General features: G+C 53.6%; 8 protein-coding genes across 8 annotated transcripts; 4 read left to right on the plus strand and 4 right to left on the minus strand.

Annotated features, from left to right (window-relative positions):
- Positions 1-505: 505 nt before the first annotated feature.
- JN550_006771 (uncharacterized protein) lies at positions 506-1,684 on the minus strand (the record flags this gene model as incomplete). The annotated part of the gene is made up of 4 exons (XM_049318547.1): positions 506-890; positions 961-1,026; positions 1,081-1,444; positions 1,504-1,684. 4 exons carry the CDS (start codon positions 1,682-1,684, stop codon positions 506-508), a joined length of 996 nt encoding a protein of 331 aa, XP_049171340.1.
- A 430-nt stretch (positions 1,685-2,114) lies between these two features.
- On the plus strand, positions 2,115-3,737 carry JN550_006772 (uncharacterized protein; the record flags this gene model as incomplete). The annotated part of the gene is made up of 5 exons (XM_049318548.1): positions 2,115-2,304; positions 2,370-2,669; positions 2,720-2,847; positions 2,896-3,069; positions 3,126-3,737. 5 exons carry the CDS (start codon positions 2,115-2,117, stop codon positions 3,735-3,737), a joined length of 1,404 nt encoding a protein of 467 aa, XP_049171341.1.
- A 600-nt stretch (positions 3,738-4,337) lies between these two features.
- On the plus strand, positions 4,338-8,429 carry JN550_006773 (uncharacterized protein; the record flags this gene model as incomplete). Its single annotated transcript, XM_049318549.1, has 4 exons — positions 4,338-4,702; positions 4,751-5,327; positions 5,398-6,337; positions 6,397-8,429. The coding sequence occupies 4 exons, from the start codon at positions 4,338-4,340 to the stop codon at positions 8,427-8,429; spliced, it is 3,915 nt and encodes a 1,304-aa protein (XP_049171342.1).
- A 223-nt stretch (positions 8,430-8,652) lies between these two features.
- JN550_006774 (uncharacterized protein) lies at positions 8,653-9,276 on the minus strand (the record flags this gene model as incomplete). The annotated part of the gene is made up of 2 exons (XM_049318550.1): positions 8,653-9,177; positions 9,256-9,276. The coding sequence occupies 2 exons, from the start codon at positions 9,274-9,276 to the stop codon at positions 8,653-8,655; spliced, it is 546 nt and encodes a 181-aa protein (XP_049171343.1).
- Positions 9,277-10,204: 928 nt separating this feature from the next.
- On the plus strand, positions 10,205-11,989 carry JN550_006775 (uncharacterized protein; the record flags this gene model as incomplete). The annotated part of the gene is made up of 1 exon (XM_049318552.1): positions 10,205-11,989. The coding sequence occupies one exon, from the start codon at positions 10,205-10,207 to the stop codon at positions 11,987-11,989; it is 1,785 nt and encodes a 594-aa protein (XP_049171344.1).
- A 3,173-nt stretch (positions 11,990-15,162) lies between these two features.
- Positions 15,163-16,532, plus strand: JN550_006776 (uncharacterized protein; the record flags this gene model as incomplete). The annotated part of the gene is made up of 2 exons (XM_049318553.1): positions 15,163-15,192; positions 15,387-16,532. The coding sequence occupies 2 exons, from the start codon at positions 15,163-15,165 to the stop codon at positions 16,530-16,532; spliced, it is 1,176 nt and encodes a 391-aa protein (XP_049171345.1).
- A 1,289-nt stretch (positions 16,533-17,821) lies between these two features.
- On the minus strand, positions 17,822-20,661 carry JN550_006777 (uncharacterized protein; the record flags this gene model as incomplete). The annotated part of the gene is made up of 4 exons (XM_049318554.1): positions 17,822-19,443; positions 19,515-19,670; positions 19,753-19,786; positions 20,017-20,661. 4 exons carry the CDS (start codon positions 20,659-20,661, stop codon positions 17,822-17,824), a joined length of 2,457 nt encoding a protein of 818 aa, XP_049171346.1.
- Positions 20,662-21,668: 1,007 nt separating this feature from the next.
- On the minus strand, positions 21,669-23,367 carry JN550_006778 (uncharacterized protein; the record flags this gene model as incomplete). The annotated part of the gene is made up of 2 exons (XM_049318555.1): positions 21,669-21,888; positions 21,974-23,367. 2 exons carry the CDS (start codon positions 23,365-23,367, stop codon positions 21,669-21,671), a joined length of 1,614 nt encoding a protein of 537 aa, XP_049171347.1.
- Between the last annotated feature and the right edge of the window lie 2,194 nt (positions 23,368-25,561).

The raw sequence follows: 25,561 nt of genomic DNA on the forward strand, positions 1-25,561 counted from the left end.
TTCAAAGATATGATACTTGCATCACGGAATCGATCCTGATGTGCTCAATGGTATACCTCTAATCAAGTACTCATTTCGATTTTAAATGTACCAACAGAGCAACGAGCATCAAGACTTGAGCCAAGTCGCTGCCAAGGACATGCGCCATAGATATATGATAGGGGGGAGAGCGGACGATAGCGGCCTCGTCAGAGTCAACGAATAGGTACAGTACGTAATAGTGGATAGAGACGGAGCATTTGACATGTGGCATTAGAGCGCCACTTCCGGTTCAGGGATTCTGCACATATAAACGCGATGAGGCAAGATTGAGACTGGGTGTGAGGCGGTCGTTTCATCCGTTGAGTTCAATGACCATCAGAGCTTCTCGGCAACTAACATCATTGTGTTGGCCTATATATGGAAGTACATATTGTCAATGGGTAAAGCGTAATGAATTTAGGAACTGCTACTCGCACGATAACAAACGATGCCTCATTCCAGGCATCAATTGATCAAACACTTCCTACACCTCGGTGGCATTGCGGCTGATATGTGTCTCTACACCAGCGACTCGGTTGGGTTTGACAAGATCGGACGTACTTCCTTTACTACTTGTCTCAAAATTGGTCATCGTGTATGCTTCAAATCTTGCCGGCTTTTTCTTGTCGCTGCCACTTGTATCTCTGATGTAGCCAGAACTGCTGCGATGGGTTGACCACGTCTCGCGCTTGAATAGGACGTTGAGGCTCGGCGCGTTCACGGCGAAGATGGTTACAATTGCTTCTCGCTGAGCCCACATGGAGCTGGTGTTGACGGTTTTCGGATTTCCAACGGTCATGATGCAGCGAGCAAGACTCATTCCAATGACGAAGAGTCCAAGCGAAAGAAGGAAGAGGATGCGAAGTTTCCTGGTTAGACATGAAGAGGTCAGAATTGCGGCTAACGTTACCCGTAAGCTACGGTACAGAAGTCACATACCTCCAAAGTGGCATCCTAAGGTTCCTCATGATAATAGGAGGTACAGCAAGAAGTAGCACATCAGTACTGAAAACTAAAAATCAGCAATTGTTGAAGATCACATTAGGTGTGTAGACTTACAGGACATTACCAACAGCTATGACGATATTGGTGTTGACACCAGCAGAACATTCGATCCCCGGGTCAGGAAGAATCTGCCAGTTTCGTTCGATCGGAAGGCAATGGAGAGTCTCAGTCAATAGTGCAGCAATCAAAGTTGTCAGTGAGACGCCGGCCACGATCTTGACATATCGATGGATCGCCAATTCACCTGTGAGTCGGAGGAACATGGCGATGAGCATGCCTTTGAAACTCCAAGTCAGGAGTATGAGGAGATAGAAGGATGCGAACATCGCGATGCCCCCTTTCCTCAAGTTTTCGCGCTGCTCGTCAGTGAACGATTCTCGCATGGCCTGGTCCATCGCTGCAGGGGCGCCGACCAAGACTGAAGCGATACCAACATATGAGCAGGATAGTCACTTAATAAGTGGGAGTCCATCTTACCGAGATACTCTTCCATTGAGTACAGCAAAGTGAACCAGACCCAGGCTGACACGGCGAATGCATCATCCCACCACCATTTTCTCGTTTTCCATTTGCAAAACAATCGGATCACGAAGATGGCGGTACCAATAACATATTCCGTACGCACTTCGGTGAGCATCTGCGTTACCGCGTTCGGCATTTTGATGAAACTTGTGAACTTCTTCGATGCGTGATGTTGTTGAAATTCTTGCTGGAGTTACCGGAAGGTTGACAAGAGACCAGAGCACATCTTAAGGATATGAATGCCAACATCGCAACGATATTTCCTGGAGAGGACCAAAGCAGATCTCAACCCTTATTTCCTGCAGTGAAACGGGCTTCGCACGCAATAAGCAAACATTCGGGAAGTCGATTGTTACAACGAGGCCATCATCATACGAGTTTAGGACTGGCGGCGCCCAATCGGGTGCAGTACTACGGATTTACATGCGACCCCTAATCGCGGTATAATGATATCCGTTGAGGCAAAGGGTGTGAACATGGTACAATATGACCCGTTGCTAAATGCTCGGACCTCTTTCGCCGTTGGGTTAGGAGATCCCTGATTTATTGGTTCATCTAGATTAATGATGCAGATCTATGGTACCTTCATTGGTCAGCTGATCCCAGCGGGATGGTTCTTTTTCCTTCCTCCTCTCTTTCAGGCACCAGGATTGGTTCGTCATATTCCGGATAGCAACCAGGTCCACAAAGCTTGTGTCTCCGCAGCAGTCGCATGGCAGGGCATGGATGTACAAGATGCCGATATGGGCTGCCTTCGTGAGGTTTCACAGTTCCATCATGCTCTCATTTTCCTTTTACTGGAACCCGTTCTATTTTGGTAGGATACTTGTCTATGGCTCACCACGCGCTCGTTTTCGGTGCCTCGGGCATCTTGGGTTGGTCTGTAGTAGACCAGATCCTCAAGAACTACCCCGAGAAGGGAACGTTTACCAAGGTTACTGCACTATGCAACCGGCCTTTGAGGGAAGAGAATGCGTTCTGGCCAGTCGGAGGACCTGGAAAGCCATCTCTACAAATCGTGGACGGCATCGATTTGACCTCGGGAACCATGGCAGAAGTGAGAGAGACACTCAAAAGTCGTATCCCTGACATCGAGTCCGTCACTCACATTTATTATTTTGGTACGTTTCCAGAAGTATTCGCACCCCCAATGAAAAACTAACTCAAGTAGCCTATCTATTTGATCCTGACTTCACAGCGGAGTCGAAGATCAACCTCGGCATGCTGCAGGGAGGTTTTGTGGCGGCAGAAAGTCTTGCGCCCAAGTTGCAGTATGTGATTCTACCCACTGGCACGAAGGTAAGGCTCGTTTGAAGAGACAGCTTCGCCCTAACTAACCTTGTCAAGGGCTATGGTATTCATGTTCCGAGGCGGCCATTCGAAGCCCCTTTCACGGAAGATATGTCGGACGTCCCTCACCCTTGGCACGACGAGCTCTTCTACTATGTGCTGCACAAAGAGCTTGACAGCCTCCAGCAAGGAAAGTCGTGGAAATTTGCTGAGATCAGGTGCGGCCCAGTTGTAAAGTCCATCAAGTCTCATCTTGGTCCATCATGTTTCTAATGATTCATGGACAGCTCGGTTTTGTCCCTCACAAAAATCCGTACAATCTTCCTGGGATTTATATGAACTTTCTCTCCGTATACAAGTTCCTACAGGAACAGGGACACCCGGATGCCAAGTCTAAAGAAGTCCCCTTTCCCGCTCCGCCACCATCCTATAACACATTGTTTAACGACGGTGGACAGGATATCTTTGCGAAATTCAGCATTTATTTGTGTGTGAACCCGGAGGTTGCTGGCAATAGTGAGCTCTACAACATCGGAGACGCTGCTAAGCCTGTCAGCATGGCTGATCGTTGGCCATACATCTGTTCTCTTTTCGATCTTGTAGGCGTCCCGCCCCTTGAAAAGTCAGATCCAGCATTCGTCCTGCCCGTCTCATTCGTGGGTAGCCACGCCAACGCTGTGGCGGAACTCAATAAAGCAAAGGGTTACGAGCTTCAAGAGATTGGACTTGATACGGGCCTCGAAGGATGGATGGAACACTTCACATTCGACCACCACCTTTCCCTAGACAAAGCGAAAACTGCAGGTTTTGAGGAGGAATTATCATTCCAGGACTCATGGCGGATTGTGTTCGACAGATACCATCGTGCACATCGTTGCTATTACGGTAACGGCAAGTAGGGATCAATGTCGTATGGGTCAAGAGGCTGGATAATATACCTCCCTCAAGCAAAATGAGAGATGAAAATCCAACGATGAAGCCTACCAGGATAGCAGGCTTCCTGAAGAGCCTCCTCCAATTTCGAGCTGAGATCCTAGCAGTGTGACCTGTTCCATCAATTACAAGAGTCTTGCTGCCTTGTGTAAGCTTAGGTTCCATTTGCCTCTCTCTATAGGCACCCGAAGCGCGATAGGATCGGACTGTACAAGGTGGAACTGAACTCATCATAGACTGAGAATTTCTTAGCGCGGATCTGCTAAGATGAGGTGAGAAAAGTGTTTGAGATAATACAGTTGCTGAAAGCCGTAGGTCTTAACTTACCCCATGTCGCGCAGTATGCCTTGCCTTGTGCACTAGTCCACTCCGGGAAAGGGCGCGACCGCAGCTGGAATCGTAATCGTATGTGCCTCTCAGCCTGACCGCGATTGTTTTCAGCCTTTGGCCACACCAGGCCATCCAATATTCGTCTATATTGACGATGGAATCCGAATCGATCCTATGAGGAGATTTGGCTCAGCACCATAGTTGTTTGCTCTATCACAGCTACTTGCGGTGGCACCATGGCTTCCCGTGAGAAAGTCAAAGTATATCGTCTGCAGGGGATACCTGCAGATGTGAAGAGTCACGATGATGTCCTTGAGCGCATATACAGAGGAAGGGATTACTTGGCCGATTACGACATCAAAATATGCTCTCTCGCTTCGGCGATCATTCCGATGTCTACCAAAGTAGCCACACTCATGCAAATGGGTCAACGGAGCACAGCTAAACGCCGCAAAATCACATCAACAGAAAGCACTACTACTTCAACACCAGATCACTTTCTTGCAGCCTTTTCACGGGTGAAAGACGGCCTCGTCTTGGACGACCATTTTCTGGGCTGGACCCCTCTCAACGACGTTGCGCTGGACGATTGGGAATACGAGTGAGTCGAGTCGGATTGCCTATACAAGACAGACGCTGACATCGCCAGTTGTATTGCCATTTCGGGGATAGGAAGCCACCCATTCGGTTCCTGGCAACCACACGGCGGTGACAAGGATTTTATGTGGATAAGGGATGCTCTGCCTAAATCCCATCCGTACGCAAGGACATTGCTATATGGCTATGACACGGAGTTACGCAACACCATATCTTTCCAGCGAGTACACGACATCTCCACCACTCTGGTAAACCAGCTGCGTGCCTTATACCGTTCATCTGGGTCTAAACGATCTACGGTTTTTCTGAGCCACAGCCTGGGCGGAATTGTACTCAAGCAAGCCCTGATCTACCTCTCTCAAAGCACAGATGCCATCGAATCCAGCATCCTCGAGACCACATTGGGTGGTATCTTCTTCGGGGTTCCCAACCATGGTATGAGCATCAGCCATCTTATTGCTCTCGCCATTGGAAGACCCAATCACTTCTTGATTGATCAACTTAAAGAAAATGCCCCTTATCTTCAGCGCCTGGAGCAGCAGTTCGAGTCGGTGTCACGAAGAGGAGAGAAACTGAACCAGAAGATTTTCTTCTGGGGCTACGAAACGAAGGAATCGTTAATACCTATCGTAAGTTCCCTCCAACTACATCCTGTCCGAACAGTTTGGAATATAGGTGACTCACAGACTATGGGTACAGAAAAATCCGGCGGACGGGACGTGGTCTGCTAGAGTACCTGGAGCGCCGCGCTTGAAACTGGTAGAACGAGAATCTGCGACACGTGGATTATGGCGAATCCCTGAGCGGCGACACTTCACCTTCCAGATAGATGAGGACCACTCCAGCATGGTCAAGTTTATAGGCATTCACGACCCAAACTTGACTAACGTTCAGAACATATTGGGCCAGATCTTTGATTTACCTCTTCAAGAGGTCCGCGGCCTTCAGCCGGAGCATACAAGTAACCCCATCTCTCGGTCCAACTCTGGATTCCGAGAAGGTAATTCGACTTTCGAGATCAGCGAATTAGGGCATGTGGAGGAATGCCCTCCCTTTCGCTTACCGTCCGAGAGCCCCAATTTTCCTCCCATGGAACCATTGTTGGGCAGAGGATCAGAGCTGGAGAGTATATCGACTCTTCTTAACCCTGCGCAAACGGGGAAGCAAGTCATCTCTATTCACGGCCCACCGGGTATCGGCAAGTCCCAACTTGTCACAAGATATGCGAGGTTGAACCGGGACGCTTTCACCAACGTCTTTTACCTCGACGGTCAGACAAACGAGCAATTTCGGGTTAGTCTGAGGCGGGAGATCAATAGAATAGGTGAGACTTGGTCTGCATTCTTGCTCAGATTTCTGAGCGCAGGGAAAACCCACGCCGCAAACATTGAGCACTTCTGTGCGTTCCTCAACAAGGATGGAAATGGCAGCTCGCTTTTGGTCATCGACCATATCAAAGAGTTTAGTTTGGTCGCGGATCTTTTCCAGAGACTGAACCAAGGATTCATTGTACTGGTGTCATCCTCGTCACAAATAGGCGCAGGGTACCCAAGCGTCAAACTAGGTGCAATGACCCCTGATGCGAGTATCCAATTACTCGTCGATAATATACCGGGCCGCAATCTGACAGTAGATGCTGGTAAGTCATAAATATCAACTCAAAATTGTACACACAGCTGATCTCCAAACACCACACAGAACACCGCCAATTCCTGGTGTACTTGGATCATCACCCAGGCCTGATTCGAGCAGCCGCACCAAGCATGTGGATTTATAAGTCTTTGACAGCATTCAAGAAGCAATGGGCGCATGGCAAGATCAGGTTACCGGCCCAATTCACCACTGACATTACCAGCATATTCACTTTAGAGTATGGCAGCAAGGGACCTGGATCAGAAGCAAACGATCTGCTCTCCTTGTGCACTCTATTCGACAGCCGTGCGTTGACTTACGAGTTTCTGGAGTTTATAGAGGTTCCAAACTTGTCTCAGTTCTTCATGTCCATTATTCCTCGGCTGGTCGTCCATGGATTAGTCGAAATGAGATCTGATCACCAATCAGTCGGTTTCTCACTATCAGAAATTTTGAGACAGTACGTTCTTCAAAACCCAGAAAGCAACCCGCGGCTTATCGGAACTGCAATGAAATTGTTGGCGGAAAAGGCACCGCGAAGTTCCAAGGACGGCTACAGCAATGCCATAGACCTCTTGGCTCCTCACGCCGAAAGGTTTGCCCAGCACCTCATGAGTATGCCAGTGGCGCCGTTCATTGATAAAGAAGCACTGAATAATCTGGAGCGAATCGCGTCTGTACTTCGGTTGAAGGGTAGCAGCAAAACGACGCTCCAGCTCTACGGCTATGTTCACCATAAGAATAGGGATGTGCCAGGGCAAAGGGCTGGCAAGTCAGAACTTATACGGATGCACGCCAAGGACCTGTCGCAACAGATAACCCCAGAAATGTTTCAGCTTTCACCTCGCCGAACGGCTGAGCTATACAACAACATGGGATTATGCAGTCTACTCGACGGCGGAATCAAATTTGCGCAATCTTGCTTCACCAAGGGCTTGAATGTCCTAGTTGCATGCGATCTGTGTGATTCGCCTACGATTCTGGAAGTAGTGGCCAATTTAGCTTGGACTCATATTGAGATGGAGCAACTTGAAAGTCTCGAACCTTTGCTTCGTCTGCTGGTCAACGGCTTCGAGGGGGGAGACTCGCAGGCGCTTCTTTCACTGGGACCTATTCAACACCTTCATGGTCGCTATACTAAGCGCCAGATTGCCGAGATGAACGCTAAGCCATGGTGGACGTCTGAAGACATCGTAGAGAACCACCAAGATGCCTTGCTAGCTCTGGAGCATGCTTTTGGATTTGGTCTTGTTCGGCTGGAAGAACCAGAAGCCGGGTTACAAATACTTGAACATTGCCACAAAATCGCCTCCACAATGCCCCGGACAAGCAAGCGCTTAATATTTTCGATCATCCACGACATGGCAACCGCAAATGTGCTTCTGAAAAGATGGGATAAGGCAATAGCTCTGTATGAAAAGGCCAGAGATGGAAGGAGGAGGCATCATGGCAGCCAACATAACTACACGGTGGAGACAACTGCAGCGCTCGCGAATACATTCGCCCTGAATGACCAACCCGAGGAAGCCAGAGTTGCCTTTCAGGAGGCGCTGAATTGGCAACGGGAGAATTTAAGGCCCAATCACCCGGCAACGTTGCAGACGCTTCAGAATTACGGCATCTTTCAACACAAGGCCAAGGACCTTGAGGTGGCTGCCAAAGCGCTGAAGCTTGCATACGAAGGGCTATCGGACTCTGACAACGAGAATGGGACCTTTTCTTGGAAGCGTGTCAACGCTGGCGTCTCTCTGGCTCTCGTTCTCCAGGACATGAAGAATTTTGACGAGGCCTCCAATCTGTTTCAAGAAGCTGTCAGATGGCATGAGCAACATCCTGGTAAGAGTTGCCCGAGGATGGCCTACCAGTACATCAAGACGCTATACCGACAGGGCGTTATGTATGAGGCTTGGAGTGCGGTTGGGCAAGTATCTCATGCTAAACAAGCATTGTACTGCTATCAGTTTGCCATCACAGAATCAGCAAGTATTGATTCGAACTATTGGAAGCAACTGGCAACACGGGGAGTGGAGAGACTCACAGAATCTGGCCGTTTAAGTAAAGATGACTTGGGCCAAATCGGTAGTAATGTTACGCAATGAATGGGAGAATCGGTTTGCATGGTATATTTCTAGCTTGATCTGGTCTACATAGCTGAGGACAGTTTTTGCATCGACTGCAGGCGAAGTTTCTGATATACCCAAGTTTTCTTTCGAATTCAATAACAGATTTTGAGCAAAAATAAAGATAGAAAAAAGTGAATTAAAAAACAAAACAAGGTATTGATCATAACGACATGGGGATAGACAAAAGTGACAATGAGATTCAAAAGTGACGCACTTGGCCGAAAGAAACGGGAGCCTTTGCTTGCTCATTTGTCTGAGGAGCATTTCCATGGTCCCAACTCCATTTTCCCAGCTCCATTCGATTACCAGCGGCCCGCTGCGCGCCATTTTGGTGACCATATGAGTTACCATAAGTGTCATCTTCGCTCGTTTCGTCAGTGCAGCGACTGTCATATTCCTCCTCGCTCGTATCCCGCTCCGTCTCCTCCTGTGTGTCATCGCTCTGCGGATCTGGCGTGGCACTCTTCTTTGGAAAGAGCAAATCGGTGATGCCGCGCCTCCAATTCGAAACCTTCTCGGCGACCTGGGCTGCGTCGTCTCGACGGAGCGGGTTCGCGGCCTCGTCGCAATACAACTCAAGTCGCCTCGTCAACTGCACCTCGAAATCATCAGGCGCGGGCTGCCGTGCAGAACCTCGCGTGCCGCAAGAGACCAGAGTGCCTGCGCTGCAGTTGGACGCGGGCGTGTGGACTTGGCTCTCGTACATCTCACTGTTGCACTTGCACTTTTGTCGGCGTTAGTATTCGACCCCCTTTACGCTTCCTCAATCAGGACCGACATCGGGTCACGTACACATCTGTACCCAGTGCTCTGCCACGGACATGTTGAATCCAATTGGTGCCCGCATGCCCTGTTGCGACAGACGTAGGTCATTTTCTTTTCTGTCAGCTTGTGTTATGCGATCTGAGTTGTACAAGAAGAAGAGGTGGGCGATTCTCACCTTTTCAGCCAGCCTTGCCCAACGCCTGCGCAGCGTTTCCGACATCAGCTAGCTTTTAATGGCTTCGAACGGGTGGTATGCACTGCAGAAACAGGGGGGCCAGCGAACTGCCTCAGCCCCGTTGTAGACGTTGCCCTGGTCGCACATCTCGTGTGTGGTTGGCCCACGTCTTCGGTGTATCGATCCATTACATGGCATGGCGTGGCGCATTGTCAAGTCTCGTGAGGTCTGGCGCCTCGAAGAAAAGTCACTGCCACGGAACTGTAAATACCGGAATTATACCTTGATTCAAAAAGCAAATAGGATAAACCACATGCTAGACTGACAATGCAACAGCCACGACTCCACAAGCAGGACATTCAGCAGGGTCCCCTAGAGCCATTCAGAAATGCTCTGCTGTGATGCGGGATATAACGCAGAGGGAGATCGCAAAATACTCGATGTATTACATCGTATGAGTGAGGTTGTCATATAGTAAATGCCCAGGGAACAGCAATACTTGTACCCTGGAGCCTAGCAGATCACTGGGTCTCTCCCTGAAGGTAGTGGACGGATTGAGCGCAGGGACGAGGTATGATTGGCTGTTAACTTAATTGTGGGGTCATCTAGAAAATCAGAAATTCATCGCGACAAACGCATTTTGAGGTCCATTCCGACTCTTACATACTTGCGCTCTCATCACCTTTCAGAGTGAGCTTTAGGACGAACTCGATTTCTGTTCAGAGTGACAGGTACCACCATTGGCTGCCCCCGGCCATCAATTGGGCAAGACTTGAGTATTTCTCTGTCTCCAGCACGGCAAAACGTCATCATGATACCTGAAAAGCCTCTTCCCTATCCCGACTGCTGGGGCAGCACTGAGGAGTACGTGTCCAGCTTGCTAGAGTTTGCAAGCACGTCGGACAGGTTTCAAATGCTCTGCGGAGGCGTGCACGTTCTCGACTTTTTCACAAATGAGCCGGGCCTATTTCAGCAGATCATCCCGCAGGACTGGCAGGATTACCTGATGCGGTGCGATCCCATGCGGCTTCTGGACGTGCTGATGCGAGATGACCTGGATTCGCCGGCGGGAGAGCACGCTGCCGGGCTGCCCGACAGCTTGTTGCAGTACATAAAGGAGATCCGCAAGCATTCGCTGGCCCGCAATTTCCAGGCGAAGCGGGACAAGCTACCCAAGATGACCAGACTTGTCTCTGTGGGAATGAAGCCCAAGAAGATACACGAAGTCAGCAATTTTGCTAGTTATGTGGACAGGCTGTCTACCGACGTGGAGACTCTCACCGGTGAGGATGTCACGCACTTTGTTGATTTTGGGAGCGGCCAGAACTATCTGGGCAGAGCTCTGGCAAGCGCTCCTTACAATAAGCATATCGTGGCGGTGGAAGGACGGGAACACAACATCACCGGCGCAAAAGAGCTAGACATGCTAGCCGGCATGGCCGAAAGAGAGAAGGTCATGCGCAACAAGAAGCTTTGGCAGCAGCTGCTCAATAGCAAGAAAAATGGCGATGAGGTAGACGAGAGCACTCTCAAGAGGCTTTCCAACCTGCCAAAAGTTTCCGAGGATTATGTACCAGACTTCAGACCCACCCGAGATCTACAGGCTGTGTACAAGCCCGAGGATGGGAAGGGCTTCATACGATACGTCTCTGGGCGGCTGGAGTCAGGAGACTTGTCTGACGTCGTCACGCAACTTGAGGCAAATCCTGACAAGGCAAGTGAGGAGTCAAAAGATCTCCGGTTGATGGCCATATCGATTCATTCCTGTGGCAACTTGTCTCATCATGGAATCCGTTCGCTCGTGATGAACCCACGGGTGCGAGCGGTCGCCATAGTTGGATGCTGCTACAATCTGATGACCGAGAAGCTAGGCCCTCCAACCTACAAGCATCCATATATGCGGCCAAGTCTGCAGGCTCTCAATGGCCGAGTCATTCGAGAATCTGCAAAGTTCGATCCCGAAGGATTTCCCATGAGTGAGCGGCTTAGCACCTACAAGACCGACGGGGTGCGTTTCAACATCACAGCCAGAATGATGGCCTGCCAGGCACCGCAGAACTGGGGCGAAGAAGATAGCGATGACTTCTTCACTCGCCATTTCTTCCGGGCCGTCTTACAGAAGATCTTTCTTGATAAAGGGGTTATCCAGAAGGTCTACCACAATGGCACAGATGACGAAAACGGCGAGTGCAGCCCCTTCAACATGAGCACAAATCCCGTCATTATCGGATCACTCCGCAAGGCCTGCTACAAGTCGTTTCATTTGTATGTCAGAGGGGCGATCACAAAGCTGACAACCCATTCTGATTACCATGAACATTGCGAAATCATCAAAGAGAAGCTGGGTGATATTACGGATGAGGAGATTGCACGGTACGAAAGTCTCTACCGCCACCGCAAGCGAGAGCTGAGTGCTATATGGAGCTTGATGGCTTTCAGTGCTGCGGTCGTGGAGTCCCTCATTGTGACAGACCGTTGGTTGTTTCTGAAGCAACACACCGATACGGTGAAAGACTGCTGGGTCGAGACTGTGTTTGACTTCCGTGAAAGTCCTCGGAACCTAGTCGTGGTGGGCGTTAAAGAGCGCGGCAAATGAACGGTCGTTCCCAGAGTCGAGTTGCTGCCCAACCGTCCCAACAACCAAGAAACAACCAATACGTCACGATTTGTGGAATGTAAGGCCTTTGAAGCTCTTATCTCTTCTTCCACCTCAAAATATCCAGGCAAGCAGGTACCCTCACTAGGTGGCATGCGGGACCCGGCGACGTTCGGGCATACGCAGCTCATGTTAGGGTGCGAGCATCCGGAATTTTTCTTGTTGAGGAAAGTTGACGGGATACTGCCGACATATCCACTTCACGAGAATGATCAAATGGGAAGTCCCAGCCGCTACTGCTCTCGCCATCCCGCGTCAGTTCGGCCAGTTACCTGTTACACTAGTGGACCCTGCAACAGTATGCAAGTTGATTGGCTCGTCGCCATGCGCGGCATAGACATGAACTAGCCTTCAACTTGGCTCGTGAGTTGATTCGGATGCCTTGCAGGATCTTGCGTCAGAGTGGATGTAGCTAGGCCACATCACGTCTGTTGGCGGGTTCCTCGTGTCCTCGACGTCCAGTCGCAATCGTCGAATGGACTTGGGCGCTATACTGAAATGCAGCAAACCGAGAAACATCTTAAACGGCTTCGGGTCTAGCCGCTAGCAGGGGCCGATCTGATAGCTAACCGATCGAAGCAGCGGCAATGGTCCCATATGGTCACTGCCCGGAGCCGAACGAGTCCGCCAAATTCCGGAAGCATCTTGGATGCATTGAGCTTAATCCAATCTTCACCCACTGTCATCTCGAGGCACGTGTCAAAGCGGCCCGCTTGACTGATAACGCTGACGAGCAGCTACCGGTGGAAAGATCACCCTCATCCATAGTTTAATAGCTCTGAATCTAAAAAGAGGCATCTGGGATGAACAAAGGCCACGAGTTTCGTGGACATCGTGTAAAATCCCACGCCAAGCCCAGCCGCTGGTTGATGTTGTTAATATCACGCCTCTGACGATGCTGTCCCGCTCAGGCGGTGCGTTCTGTCGGTACGAGTCATAGCCCTAGGGCGTTTTGCCAGACATAATTGGAGGAATTGCCGTGCAGTTGCCGGGGAGGCGGCCTGCTGACAAGAATAGCCATAAACAGCTCCGGCGGTACAAGGTATAGGTGCGCCCGTGTCAGCCTGGCGTCCCCGTCCCCAATCCTGTATTACTTTGGGGGTGCAACACTTTTGGAAATGTCAGCGGCTGGTGACAACCCTCTGAGCGCTAAAGGTTAGAAGCGGCTCAGGGGACCGTACGACTGGGTAGGATCGACGATCTCGCGGACGAGAGGCAGCCAGCGTGCCATTGTACCAGGCATGCGGTCGGCCACGGGCTGTTCGCTGTCAATTGAAACCTGTTCAGCATTAAACTTTCGTGCGGACAGATTTTCTGCACGCGGGAAACGCTAGTCCAGGGCATCCCCTGAGATGTATGACGCCTTCCGTAACACGAAAGTGCTGCAGGCGTTGGATGCAAGGGAGGGACAGAAGAGAGACAGAGACGGACAAGCAAGAGGAGGTGGGGTCGCCAGCCGGTGCAATGGGACTGCGATCCAGTGACTTGTATTATAACTTACAGCCTGGCTGGCGTTCCGCTGGGCAAAGCGTGCACGACAGCGGTTCGACGTGGAAACTCCGTGGGGCCCGTCACCTGTAACTTATCACTTGTCCCAAATAGGGTCAGAAACGGATTCATCATAGTTCCATACCTGCGCATAGGAGGTAGCCACCGCATAATCTCGCCTCGTTGCGTGCCCCGGGGGTCGATTCGCTCATCACAGATCGTGCCATTTGGCCCCCCCCTCAGGCCCCCCAACGAGCGAGTATACTGCTAATTACATGACGTGTCGAACGTGCCCAATATGCTGTAGAACGTGGGCATCCTGCGAATCACTGACCGAGGTTCCGACCCCGCGAAAAGTACGCCCGCCCAGCAGACATCATCCTGCAGTCACAGATAATGCATTGCCTGCCTCCTCCAGGGTCCCTGCTGCAACGCTCTAGGTTTCCCCCACGTTCTTGGGTAGCGGTTTGGCGCAGCCCGCAGCGCACCCTGCACTCGAGCTCGCTGCAGGTCGCGCCCGAAATCACCTAGGCCGTCGTCGTCTCACGCATCTGCTCCCGTGCGTGCCACCCACGGCGCTTATGCCGCTGCTCCAAGGGATGCCCGGCCGCCCGTCAGCGGTATACCCTTCCTGGCGATTCGATCATCTGGCCCATCAGATCTGGCCCATGGCTCGCCGCTCAGGAACCATCTTTCTCAGTCCCCAGCTCCAGCTCCAGCTCCAGCTCCAGCTCCAGCTCGGGGGGTGGCATGCCACCACCGATCATGGTAAAACTAGCTCTGGCCTCTGTATAAATGTGTCTGCCTCCGGGCCCCTCACCACACCGGTCGGTCAGGCACAGTTTCCCTTCCAGGTCTCACCTTGTCTTAGCCGTCGTCAAGTCGGAACTGGCCCTGACGATCTCCTTTGGGCACTCTGCAGAGTTGCATGGCGTATAGTACCGGCATCGTCCCGGCGCGTTGACGATCATCACAGTCGACAACAACCAAGAGTAGAGTCACATTCTCCATACACGCCTAGGACCCTCTCAGACTCCATCTGCCCGCGCTCGACGCATTGAATCGAGCTCTCTGCTACCGAATCACGAAAATAACAACGTCAATCCCTGTCCTCAGGCCCCGCCTGTCTGTAGATGGTGCATGTTGATGGCGCTATTCAATAGAGTATGGCTCTAAATCTAGATGCATTTCCCACCAACTGCCCCATAAAGCGCCCCCAGTGCTAGCCTCCGTCAAATCCACCGACTCAGGTCCTATCGTGACTGGATCCGTTTTGACAACTTATCTCGCGATCCGTTACTAAGGTTTACCCTGAACTCCTGTGTCCTATCATCGGAATCATTCGTTTGCGACTCACCTTCCATCCCGGGGAGAATCGCTTCCTTTCCCCCCCCCAGCCCATATTCTGCACCAGTATCGATCCTTCGGCCTGGCTTGAGGGAACCTTATTAATCAACCAACGACTCGTCGCTAGGGCGCCAATCAACAGTCCACAAACGCTGAATCAGGGACCGCTTTCGTGTCTGTGCATCTTAGGGGTCCCTCCCCCAGAACTCTATCAGATCGGATGAAGCGTCATTGGGGACATCGCGATCTTCGGTGATGCAAAGGACGGCACATTCACCATGAATGCGCCTAGCCAGATATCGTTTCTTGTAAGCCCTCCTGATCTCGCGTATAATCGACAAGCACAATTGGGCAGAGTTCTGTACTCATCGTGGGCGAATTGGGTGACAAAACCGAGTCTTGGCTTACAAGCCGATCTTCGCTCTACCAAATCGCAGTGCACTTTTCTGCCCATGCCACATGAACACACCAGCGCTACATGTGCTAACTTTTCAATCACCAGGACGGGACGTTCAGTCTGATACATATTCCCTTGAGTCTCTATCCAATATTTCTGCAGCCAATATTACAGGTGCTTCTGCCACAAGGCGATTGTGACTCAGACAGCCTCGATGAGGCGGTCGAGGGTCTGAGTATAGACAATAAACATGGGTTTCTCAACATCAGCATAACACCTGTCGAGTGCTCAGTTGTATGTCACAACAACTGGGCCAAGAAGGTCTTCGAACCAATCATAAAAAGGCTTCCCAAGGATGCGTCCAAGACTGTCACCATTTCAAAGGACAGCTACCTGATCCTGTCGGTGGAGAGCGCTGCAATGGACGCCGGGAGTCGGGTCATGGAATTGACGTCGCCGCTTGCCTTCGCAGGCATCCCTATCTTCTTCATCACGACATATTACTCGGATTTCATCCTGGTGCCCGCCAAAGACCGGCAGACGGTGCAGCAGGCGCTGTTGGCACGGGGGTTCGAGTTCTCCGAATATGAGTCGGCTTTCGTCTCTCCGTCGACGCACACGAGGGGGTCAAGCACGAGCAGCGGGCCTCCGTCCACACCGCCGCCTTCGAACGTCGCCGAGCTGCAGACGCGAACGTTCGATCTGCTGAAGCGGCGCAACGTGGTTCCTTACATCGAGGATGACCTCAGCCTCGTGGTCTGCTCCGGCAGAGACACCAAGACAACGCAGATGAGCGACTACCGCCGGCCGGCCCCGAGCCGGCAGCCCACGGGCAACGGCCACGGGAGCCGGAGGAGCTGGCTCGACAACGTGGACACGAAGCTCTACACGAGCCTGATCTCGGTGCTCGTCCTGCAGCCGCGCTTCCTCTCCATGACGCTCGCCCAGGAGGACCCGCCGTCGCTGCTGCTGGACAAGTCCCACCTGGGCGTCTTTGGCGACTCGGTGGTCGGCGACATGAGCGGCGATCTGGTGCCCATCTTCCTGGACCTCGAGAACCTGCCGCTCGAGGCGACGGGCATCGTCTCGGGCGTCGCGGGAAAGCTGGTCTCGGAGATGCGCATGGCCGAGACCGGCGTCAGCGAGCAGCTGTCTTACCTGTCCACGGCGAGGGCCGGCGCCGTCATCCTCTCGCACGAGCAGAGCATGAAGGCGCTCGAGGTCATGAAGCCGTTGCTCGGCAAGGAGTGACTAGCTGAGGAGGAGGAGGAGGATGATGGTGACCAACTCAACGCGGCAGCAGCAGCGACACCGAACTGGCGCTGTAAAATATGGGGGCTCCGACCGTTGCGCAACCGGCAACCACCAAATACTCAGCAGTGATTCGTCCCCTTCGTGACCAGTGACCATCTTGAGTGATGAACCAGAAGAACCTGGATGTGAATTTGGAAAGAGAGAGAGAAAAAGAGATAGCATGCATAGCATTGAAGCATCAGGACCGGAGCAGGTCGGCTTTTTGATTTCTTGGGAAAAAAGCATCGCCTTCCTTTTTCGGCGGCTTCTTTCTCGTTCCTGGGGAGTTCTTTGGCGAAAGCGAGGAGAGGGGGCCCAGGAGAGATGGGTGTTAAGGGAAGTAAGGACCAGCAAGAGCAATGACGGACGAATGTAAAGATGGAGGGAATGCGTATGTAGCCTTCTGCGGGCCCCGAGCATCGAGATACCCAGCTCCGGCTAACGAACTGAAACGATATCGATGCTCTCCCGTTTATGAACGTTGGCGGGGCAATGTTTGGTCTTTCTCCGGCTCATGCGGCGTCCTGTTTTCGAGTTCCCTTCTCCATGGGGAGGATAGACGTGTCGTTGGATAGCAATATACCATTCTTTGATGTTGGGCGAAGATCTGAATCACCACAAAGCACCACTATTAACGCGTGCTGTTTTTCTGGTTTTATCGCCGAGTGCATGGAATTAGAATCGTGGGCAGACAGGCGTCCTCACAATGGCGATTATGGACGGCTCGTGGTAAACTGTCGATATAATTTGGCTGACAACAGTATACTGGTTACGTCTCTGACCAACGTATCGGATCTTTTTCTGCTGGCTTGCACGACAACTCCTAGTGTATCTTCAGTTGAAGAGATCGAGCCCCATTGGCTCTAATACAACCCAAGCTTATCTCGAGATTGACCAAACCTCAAGCATCACTTCCTTTACCAGGACTGATACGTACGTGCCTTAGGGGGCTCGACTAGAGTTCCAAGTGGAACACGCCCCAGGGCTGTTGTCCCACCATTCATCTTTTAGAATAGCAGGGCTGTCTCACAATCAGTGGGACCCCTCTCTTATGTGTACAAGGACATCCAATGCTCAATATTTCAATAACAGTGCAAAAATAAATAGATTTGATAGCACAACTAGGGCTCGTATTGCCCCCTATCCCAGTACCTAGTCTCTGTCTCTCGTCTCCTCGCTCTTGCATTCCCGTCTATTGTTGCCGACAGTCTCATCGTATACACACAAAATGCTGTTCAATGCCCCCTTTACTCATCCATCACGGCGGCAAACTTGTCCAACAGCTCTTGTTGGATAGCCTCGTACTTCTTGCAGACAGCCTCCTCGCCCTCGCTGGGCTCCTCGAACTTCAGGGTCCTGAGCTTGGCTTGCAGGTCGCTGGTGGCGTCGCGCACCTTGGTCCAGCTCTGGCCCTGGGCGATGGCCTTCTGTGCCTCGTCATGGAAGCCCATCATCAGCTTCATCATCCACTCCGTCTTCCAGAGCGGGCAGAACTGATCGTATGTGGAGTAACCGTTCTGCTGCAGGAAGTCTTCCTTGAGCAGCGTGGCCAGGTCGAGGGTGATCTTGTCGGGATCCGACAGGGCAGACTTGCCTACCAGCTGCACGACTTGGTCGAGCTCCTCGGAGTCGGAAAGCAGCTGCTTGATGCGGTCACGCAGGCGGGGGAAGTCGGGGAGCTCCTTCTCGTACCACTTGCTCAGGATGTTGTCGTACTTGCTGTAGGAAAGCGACGTGTTGATGGAGGGGAAATGCTTTCGCTGCGCCAGCTTCTTGTCGAGACCCCAGAAGACTTGTACGATGCCGAGGGTAGAACTCGTGACGGGATCGGAGAAATCACCACCGGGGGGACTGACGGCACCGACAATGCTGACACTACCCTCGCGCTCGGGCGAACCGAGAGACTGGACCCTTCCGGCACGCTCGTAGAAACTGGCCAGCTTGGAACTGAGGTAGGCGGGGAAACCCTGATCAGCAGGCATCTCACCGAGACGACCGGAAATCTCACGAAGGGCCTCGGCCCACCGCGATGAGGAGTCAGCCATCATGGCGACGTTCATGCCCTGGTCACGGAAGTACTCGGCGACGGTGATACCGGTGTAGATAGAGGCCTCACGGGCGGCGACGGGCATGTTGGAGGTGTTGGCGATCAAGGTCGTGCGCTTCATGATGGGCTCCTTGCGGCCGTCGACGTCGATAGACAGCTCGGGGAAATCCTTCAAGACTTCAGCCATCTCGTTTCCTCGTTCGCCACAGCCCACGTAAACGATGACATCGCTGTTGGAGAACTTGGACACGGACTGGGAAATGACGGTCTTTCCGCAGCCAAAGGCACCGGGGATGGCGACGGTTCCACCCTGGACGCTGGGGAAGAGGGCGTCCAAGACTCTCTGGCCGACAATGAAGGGCTGGTCGGCCGACAGCTTCTCGGTGGTCGGTCGGGGCACACGGACGGGCCAGGTGTGCATCATGCCGTGCTCGGTCTTGGTGCCGTTGAACTCGACCTCGAGGATCTTCTCCTCGACCGTGTACTCGCCCTTGCTGGCAATCTTGGTGATGGTACCCCTCGCCCTCGGGGGCAGCAGGATCTTGTGCACCTTGATGAACGAGTTCTCGTAGACAGTACCCCAGACGTCACCGCCCGAGATGTGGTCGCCAACCTTGAGGGTGGGGGTGAACTCCCACTTCTTTTGCCGGTCGAGGGCGGGCGCGGCAACACCGCGGGGGATGTAGATGCTCTTGGAGTTCTTGGAGATGGTCTCGAGGGGCCGCTGGATGCCGTCGTAGATGTTCTGCAGGAGGCCGGGGCCGAGCTCGACGGAGAGAGGCTTTCCGGTGCGGAGGACGGGGTCACCGACGGTGAGGCCAGCTACAGACTCGCGCCGGTCAGTGGCAGGGAACTTGGTCAAGGGGCAGCAGCAAGGCTTGGTGGTAGCGTACCTGTTTCCTCGTAGACCTGGATGGTGGCCTGGTCGGCGCTGATGCGAATGACCTCACCGACTAGGCTCTCGTGGCCGACCTTGACGAGCTCGTACATGGCCACTCCGATCAGGTCCTCGGCGATGACGACGGGACCTGAGATGGAGAAGATCTTGCCTGTACACGCAACATGGTAAGCTATCCGAGGCGGAGCGGCACAAGAAGCAGAGGGGTGAGAGAAGGGAAGGGAGAGGCATACCCTGGTTCAAGCCATCGGACTCGCCATTTGTCTTCTGGTTCGAGCAGTGTCAGTGCATGTGTATGTCAATGAATGCATAAGTGGACGTGAGTAAGGGCGCGATGTGCATGCAGCATCGTGAGAGCCGCAGCCGGCAGCGCAGCCAGCAACAAGCTGTGTGGGATGCTGTCGTCGTCTCGCGATGCTGCTGCTGCTGCTGCTGCCTTGCTTGCTTATCGGAGCTGGGCCGAGCTGAGCTCTCGGGGCGGGAGGTAAAACACTCACGGGAGCCATCTTGACCGTCTTGCTGGGTGGTGGAGCTGGGGTCTCCTGTTGCTGTTCTTCTTCTTCTTCTTCTTCTTCGTCGTCGTCTTCGTCTTGTTCCGCCTCTGCACCTCGCGCTGCGGGTTCGGCTATGGCTGGGGAGATGGAGATGGTAGGGGTTGCGAGTGGTTGAGGGGAGGAGGGCGGCTGCTCGCTGGGACTGGGATGCGGACTGAAGCTGATGCGACGGCGGCTGTTGCTGTCCAGGGCGGCGGTGTTGTCGTCAGTGGGCGCAGGCGGTGGGGAGGTTGGCAGCGGCTCCTCCAGAGCTTGCGCTAGAGCTTGCCCCAGCTGCTGCACCCGCTGTAAGCTCGAGCTCCCACCCTGTCCGCCGCCACCTGCAGTGCCAGCTGGGAGGCTGCCGACACTGGGACCGGGACTGCCAGGACTGCTGCTGGTGCCCTGGCCGGGGCTGCCGATGCTGCCAATGCCGCTGCCGCTGAAGTAGCTCCAGCTGCCACTGCCCGTCGCTGTGGCGGGCCGCCGCGGTGTGCCAGAGGGCGTGCCAGCGCCTGTGCCAGGTGATCCAGGGGGGGTCCGCGCCCGTTCCAGCAGATCCACCAGTGACGGCCTGGCCTGGAGACGCGGTCGAAAGCCCGGCTGCATCCAAAGGTACCGATCAGGACCTGCGCCGTCTGGGACGCAAGATGGCAGAGCAGGCTGGCCACCAATGGACGGCCGTGGTTGGGTTAACGTGCTGGGTGTCGTCTCGGTTCAACACACAAACGTCGTAGTTGTTGTCGAGAGTCAAGAGCAGAGAGGGTGAGGCTGCACACTGCTCTTGGTCGTCCGCCCAGGGCCCAGGTGTCTATGAGCACGCACGGGGATGGCCCACCTTACCGCTGTTTATTATGCCCCCGTCAACAGCACCTGTCCCGACCCCCGACCAGCCGACTGATCGGCTCTAGTGGCCACGGGCCATGCCATGGGCATTTCCGCCGAGCCCCTGAGACACGACTCGCTCTACTACCGCCGTGTTCATAGTCATAGGGTAACTCGTGCATGTTCGCAAGATGGATGGGACAACTGGCTTCTGCGGGGAACGGCGCTGCCTCAACAAGGACTCGCCCTTGGATGTATATCTCGTGCTACAATGGCAGGGTTTCTTTCCACTTTGCACAGGATCCCAAGAACCAGAGTTGGACTTCACATACAGGCTCAGCAAGGCTATTCGTAACAAAAACGAGTGTCAGATGCACGCCCCTTGCTTATTGTGACAGTAACAACGCAAACGATCTTGATTCGTTCTACATTATCGTCTATCGTAAGTCATTATCATTATATATAATGGTCCACTCTCATCCCTCCACCACCGACTGAGTCCGTCCTCTTAAATCCACCATGGAGAATATACGTTGGAATCCAAACTCAGACACAGGCCAGCCTGTTCGCCTCAGCCTGGCCTATATCCGTACTCCTAAGCCGCGTATGATCCAAAGGTCCATTTCACGACCAAATGGCGGCGCAAGCCTCCTCTGAAATCCAACCCATGGCCCTAGAAATTGGCACGCCCCCCGCTGTGTCCGTACATGTAGTATGCCACTACAGCACATCCGATTGATCACTGCACAGCTGCTGCCAAGAAGAAAATTACACATTACCCATTGTCCTGCTTAGTGGGCTTTGTCCTTGATGCTCTGGAAGCTGGGCTCGAATGTCGTGCTCTCGGCCGGTGGGGAAAGGCTCTTCTCCCACTCTTTGATGAAATCCGATGAGAACCTCTTGATATTACTGGGGGCAAGGCTGTTGAGTAGTGCAGATGGCAGCTCTCCAAGAGTGCCCGCGGACTGCGGTGATGGCGATCGCAGATCGCTTCGAGACCGTTTCTTCCTCCTGCAAAGAGTGTTAGTCAGATCGAATCCTCCCGACGGTTAGAAAGCGAGACGCGCTTGCTTCTGTCCGGCTTTGGTATCCTTACAATGTTGCCTCGTTTTCATCAGCTTTCTCCGGTATCGCAGGAATAATATCCCCGTTGACCGTGCTGCCACTCCATCTCGCAGTCTTCACGTTGGGAGAGTCCCAGTTTGACCAATCATCATCGCCCAGGTCGTCAAAGGTGAGTGGTGTCCAAGAAAAATGCTTTCGTTGTTTGATTTCGGCCTTGGACGACGAGGAGCGCTCGTGTTGGGATGCCCGGTCCTGGAAGCTGCCCGGTGAAGGCCTTCGTGGTGTCTCGATCTGTGAGTCGGATTCCGTCGAGAAGGGAACACGGCCCCGTGCCGACGTGGGCGCGCGAATAGTATCTTGGTCTGAATACGTTCTGCCATTCCTGGACAAGAACTCACTTGTCCTGTTGGACGTAGCTGAGATACCCTCATCACCAACAGTTGCTTGCCTGAGGTCCTCCACAAATGTCCACAGGCCGTGCCTAAAGTCCTGTGCTATCTGCTTCATACCGGCTGGTTGCTGCGTCTGCCGAGGGGTCCATGTCGCACGTTTGTTCAGGGGCGTGGGTGTAAACTCTAGCGGTTGCCCCGAGAAGGCATCTGGAGACCGAATCACGTCGAGGTCATGATGGATCGGAATATCGTGCTCAGACTTGGTTGGCGACAGTAACGACAACGTCCGCGTATGGCCACCACGTATGACTCTCCGCCTGTAGTCCCTGGGCGTGCCACCACTCATAAGAAGGGCCTTCTTTCTCTCCAGGTCCAGGCTGCGCCTGTTTGCGGGGCTGTCATTCGTGCCATCGCCATCCAACCCCGCAGAGCCCATGGGACGGACAGGTTCGCGACCCCGAAGGGCAGATCTGACCTTGTGTGCTTCGGAAGAGTTCCATCGCGTCTTCAAGGTCTTGAGCTCCACCTCGGCTCTGGCGAGCTCTTCCCGGAGCTCCAGAACGCGCCGTTCTTGCGCAGCGATTGCTACTATGAATTCGTTGGGGTCGGAGGGCGACGCAATTGCCGAACCAAGAGATTCGGTAGGGGTTGGAGGAATTGAATTTGGTGTCGGCCTCGAAGGCAGACTATTTGCGGGTGCGATTGGAAGTGTTAACGAGAGGCGATTCGCATTCCGAGATGCTGTGGAGCTGGAGCGCGTCGAGCGCGTGTCGAATGTCTCACTGCTAGTCTTGGGGCCCGGCGTAGTGGTAACAGAGCTTCTCCACGGCTGCAGTGTGAACTCTGGTTGGCCATCGTTGGAGGCATTGTCTGCATCTCCGTCATGCGGCGAAGACACAGGCGCGGGATCCGACTCTGGTCGCTCTTGGGAATCCAAGTTTCCACCCGTATTGCAGCTCGTGTCGACGAGTAATGTGTCCAGCGACGCGGCTTTGAGCGATGAGCCGCGGTGTCGCAGCTGGCCGGAAGCCATGATTGCCCGGACGAATGGCTTTGGGAGCGAGTGTAATGCCCTGAGGGTCGAGCTGGGAAGCAGCTGGCTTGCGGGAGCTTGCGGCCTTCGTCGTCGGCGTAAAGGAGTGGATGGAGCGCTGGTGGCACGGCGGTGCCTCGGTCTCCCAGGGGACGATCTGCGGATGCAGAGAGTGCGGGCTATACCGTTGAGATGTCTATAGTCATTTAAGAGAGTGTTGGAAGCGGATGTAATCAAACAAATTTTCAAGAGTAAAGCTGAGGTCATGGATAAGAGTGAATGACAAGGAGCACCGCCGGAGTACCAGCCATCAGCGACAAGGCAGATGGTGATATTCGGGGCGGCAAGTCCTTGTGGGAAATTGTGAGCTGGGTTCGCTGGCGAGATGGGGACGGAGATCCTGGGACCTGGGCCGGTCGCTGGGGTGGGCCGGGGGATTTTGGGGGGGATTCCCAAGGCCAAGGTGCGCGTCCCTGGGTCGTGAGTGGTCCAGGGGCCCAGCTAATGGGCAAATGGGCAAACGGCAGCGTGCTCAGCAGGCGGCGGATCAAGGCAGTTGGAGAGGCGGGTTGGGGCGACGAGGGCCAATGGAGCCCATCTCCGGGCGGTCGAAAACGGGGCAGCCCAGGCTGGCGTGTGGGTGCGCGGTGGACTTGGGGTGGACTTGGTTGAGGCCGTGGATATCGTGGTGAGAGGTGGAAGGACGGGCAACGGCCAGGGGACTCGAGGGCGAGCTCTCGTTCGCTTTAAAAACACTTGATGACTCTCATTTCGTCCCTGGGTGTTTTGATTCCAATGTTTCCTCCAGTCCCCCGTCAACCACACGGACGCGGGCCCACCTGCCCACTAAATCCCACAAAAGCAAACGACTCGTCAGGGGCGCCCGCCAACCCGCTGCGGACGAGTGAGGCTTTGGGGCTTGTCCAGTGGCCCAGTCGCCCAGGGGGAAGCTCGGACTGGCGGAACCGGCGGGACTGCTTCTTCTTCTCTTGCTGCTTCCAACCGTTCGGGGGTCCTCGTGGCTTGCGAAATTTGGCGGCATCGAAGCTGTCAGGGACCGCGGATGGCGACAGGGGCACCCCTGCACCATGACCTCAGCTTCGTCCAATCACGGTAAGCCGGCGTCCGATGGCATTGAAAATCGTCCCGTCGTCTCTAATGACCACGACGACACAACGCCGAGCTTCCAAGGCGAGCATCGTGACGTTCGGCGTCGTCGACGTCCCACGTCTTTGCCTACAGGTCAACAAGTGCCCAGATGATGCCCCCCTCCTTTAGAGAAGCCTCGGGACCCTTGAGCAGTGCGACAGGCCGATTCTTCTGTTTCTATCAAGGCTCGCTGCTCTTGTCCGGCACCTATCCCTATGGCACCGACCAAGGCCTAAGCGCAGCCAGGCTTGCTGGCGACGACGCTAGCTGAGGCGCCATGGGGCGAGGCGAAGCCTGTGCATACAGTTGCTCGAGTCTTACAGCAGAAGAATTCTCGTAGATGCTGGCCAGAGGTGTTCCTGTACCGAGCTTACGATGGGACCCCATCCCATAGGGGATTAGCAATGTGGACTGCTTCCCTTGAGCTCATCAGTGAGTGTTGTTGTGCGACCCGAATGGTCATCTGCCGCCGAGCATTGATTCTGGCCCAATTAGACTTCAGTGATTCTGTAGCGGGGACTATAGGACATTGTCTTCGAGCCAAACCAAGAAAATGTAGACTACTGCACATTTGGAGGCAATGCACTTGAGCGGGCCTAACAAGCCAGCGCAACACTACTTGAAGATGCAGAGCTTGCCGCGTAACTATTGAGGTCCATTGAGGTCCATTGTCCATCGAGATGATCTGGCGACCTGCCCGTGACCCATGTACCTATATGGTGCATCAACGCTTACTGTTCTGCTGAATATCAAGTGGGAAGACGTTTACAATCAATTGGGTCTGGACCGACCTAACGTTGTCTTCGTCAGTCACGATCGCTGGGGAAAGACTCGGAATCGATTGTCCAGGTTGATGAAAGCCCACACGGAATAGGCCATTCCCGGGTCTGAAGTTGGCTCAAAGCCCCCAGGTTTTGCAGCAGCTGGTCGGTGGTCTCAGAACTAACTTCAACGTTGCTCTGGATACGGCGTCTGACCTAGATCGCCAGTTACGAAACGGCGTGGGAGATGCAGCTCTAGCGTAGTTCCACTTTTCGAGTTCAGC

Source organism: Neoarthrinium moseri, assembly GCF_022829205.1.
Source record: "Neoarthrinium moseri strain CBS 164.80 chromosome Unknown scaffold24_Wmoseri_CBS_16480, whole genome shotgun sequence".
NCBI classification, from domain to species: Eukaryota; Fungi; Ascomycota; class Sordariomycetes; order Amphisphaeriales; family Apiosporaceae; genus Neoarthrinium; species Neoarthrinium moseri.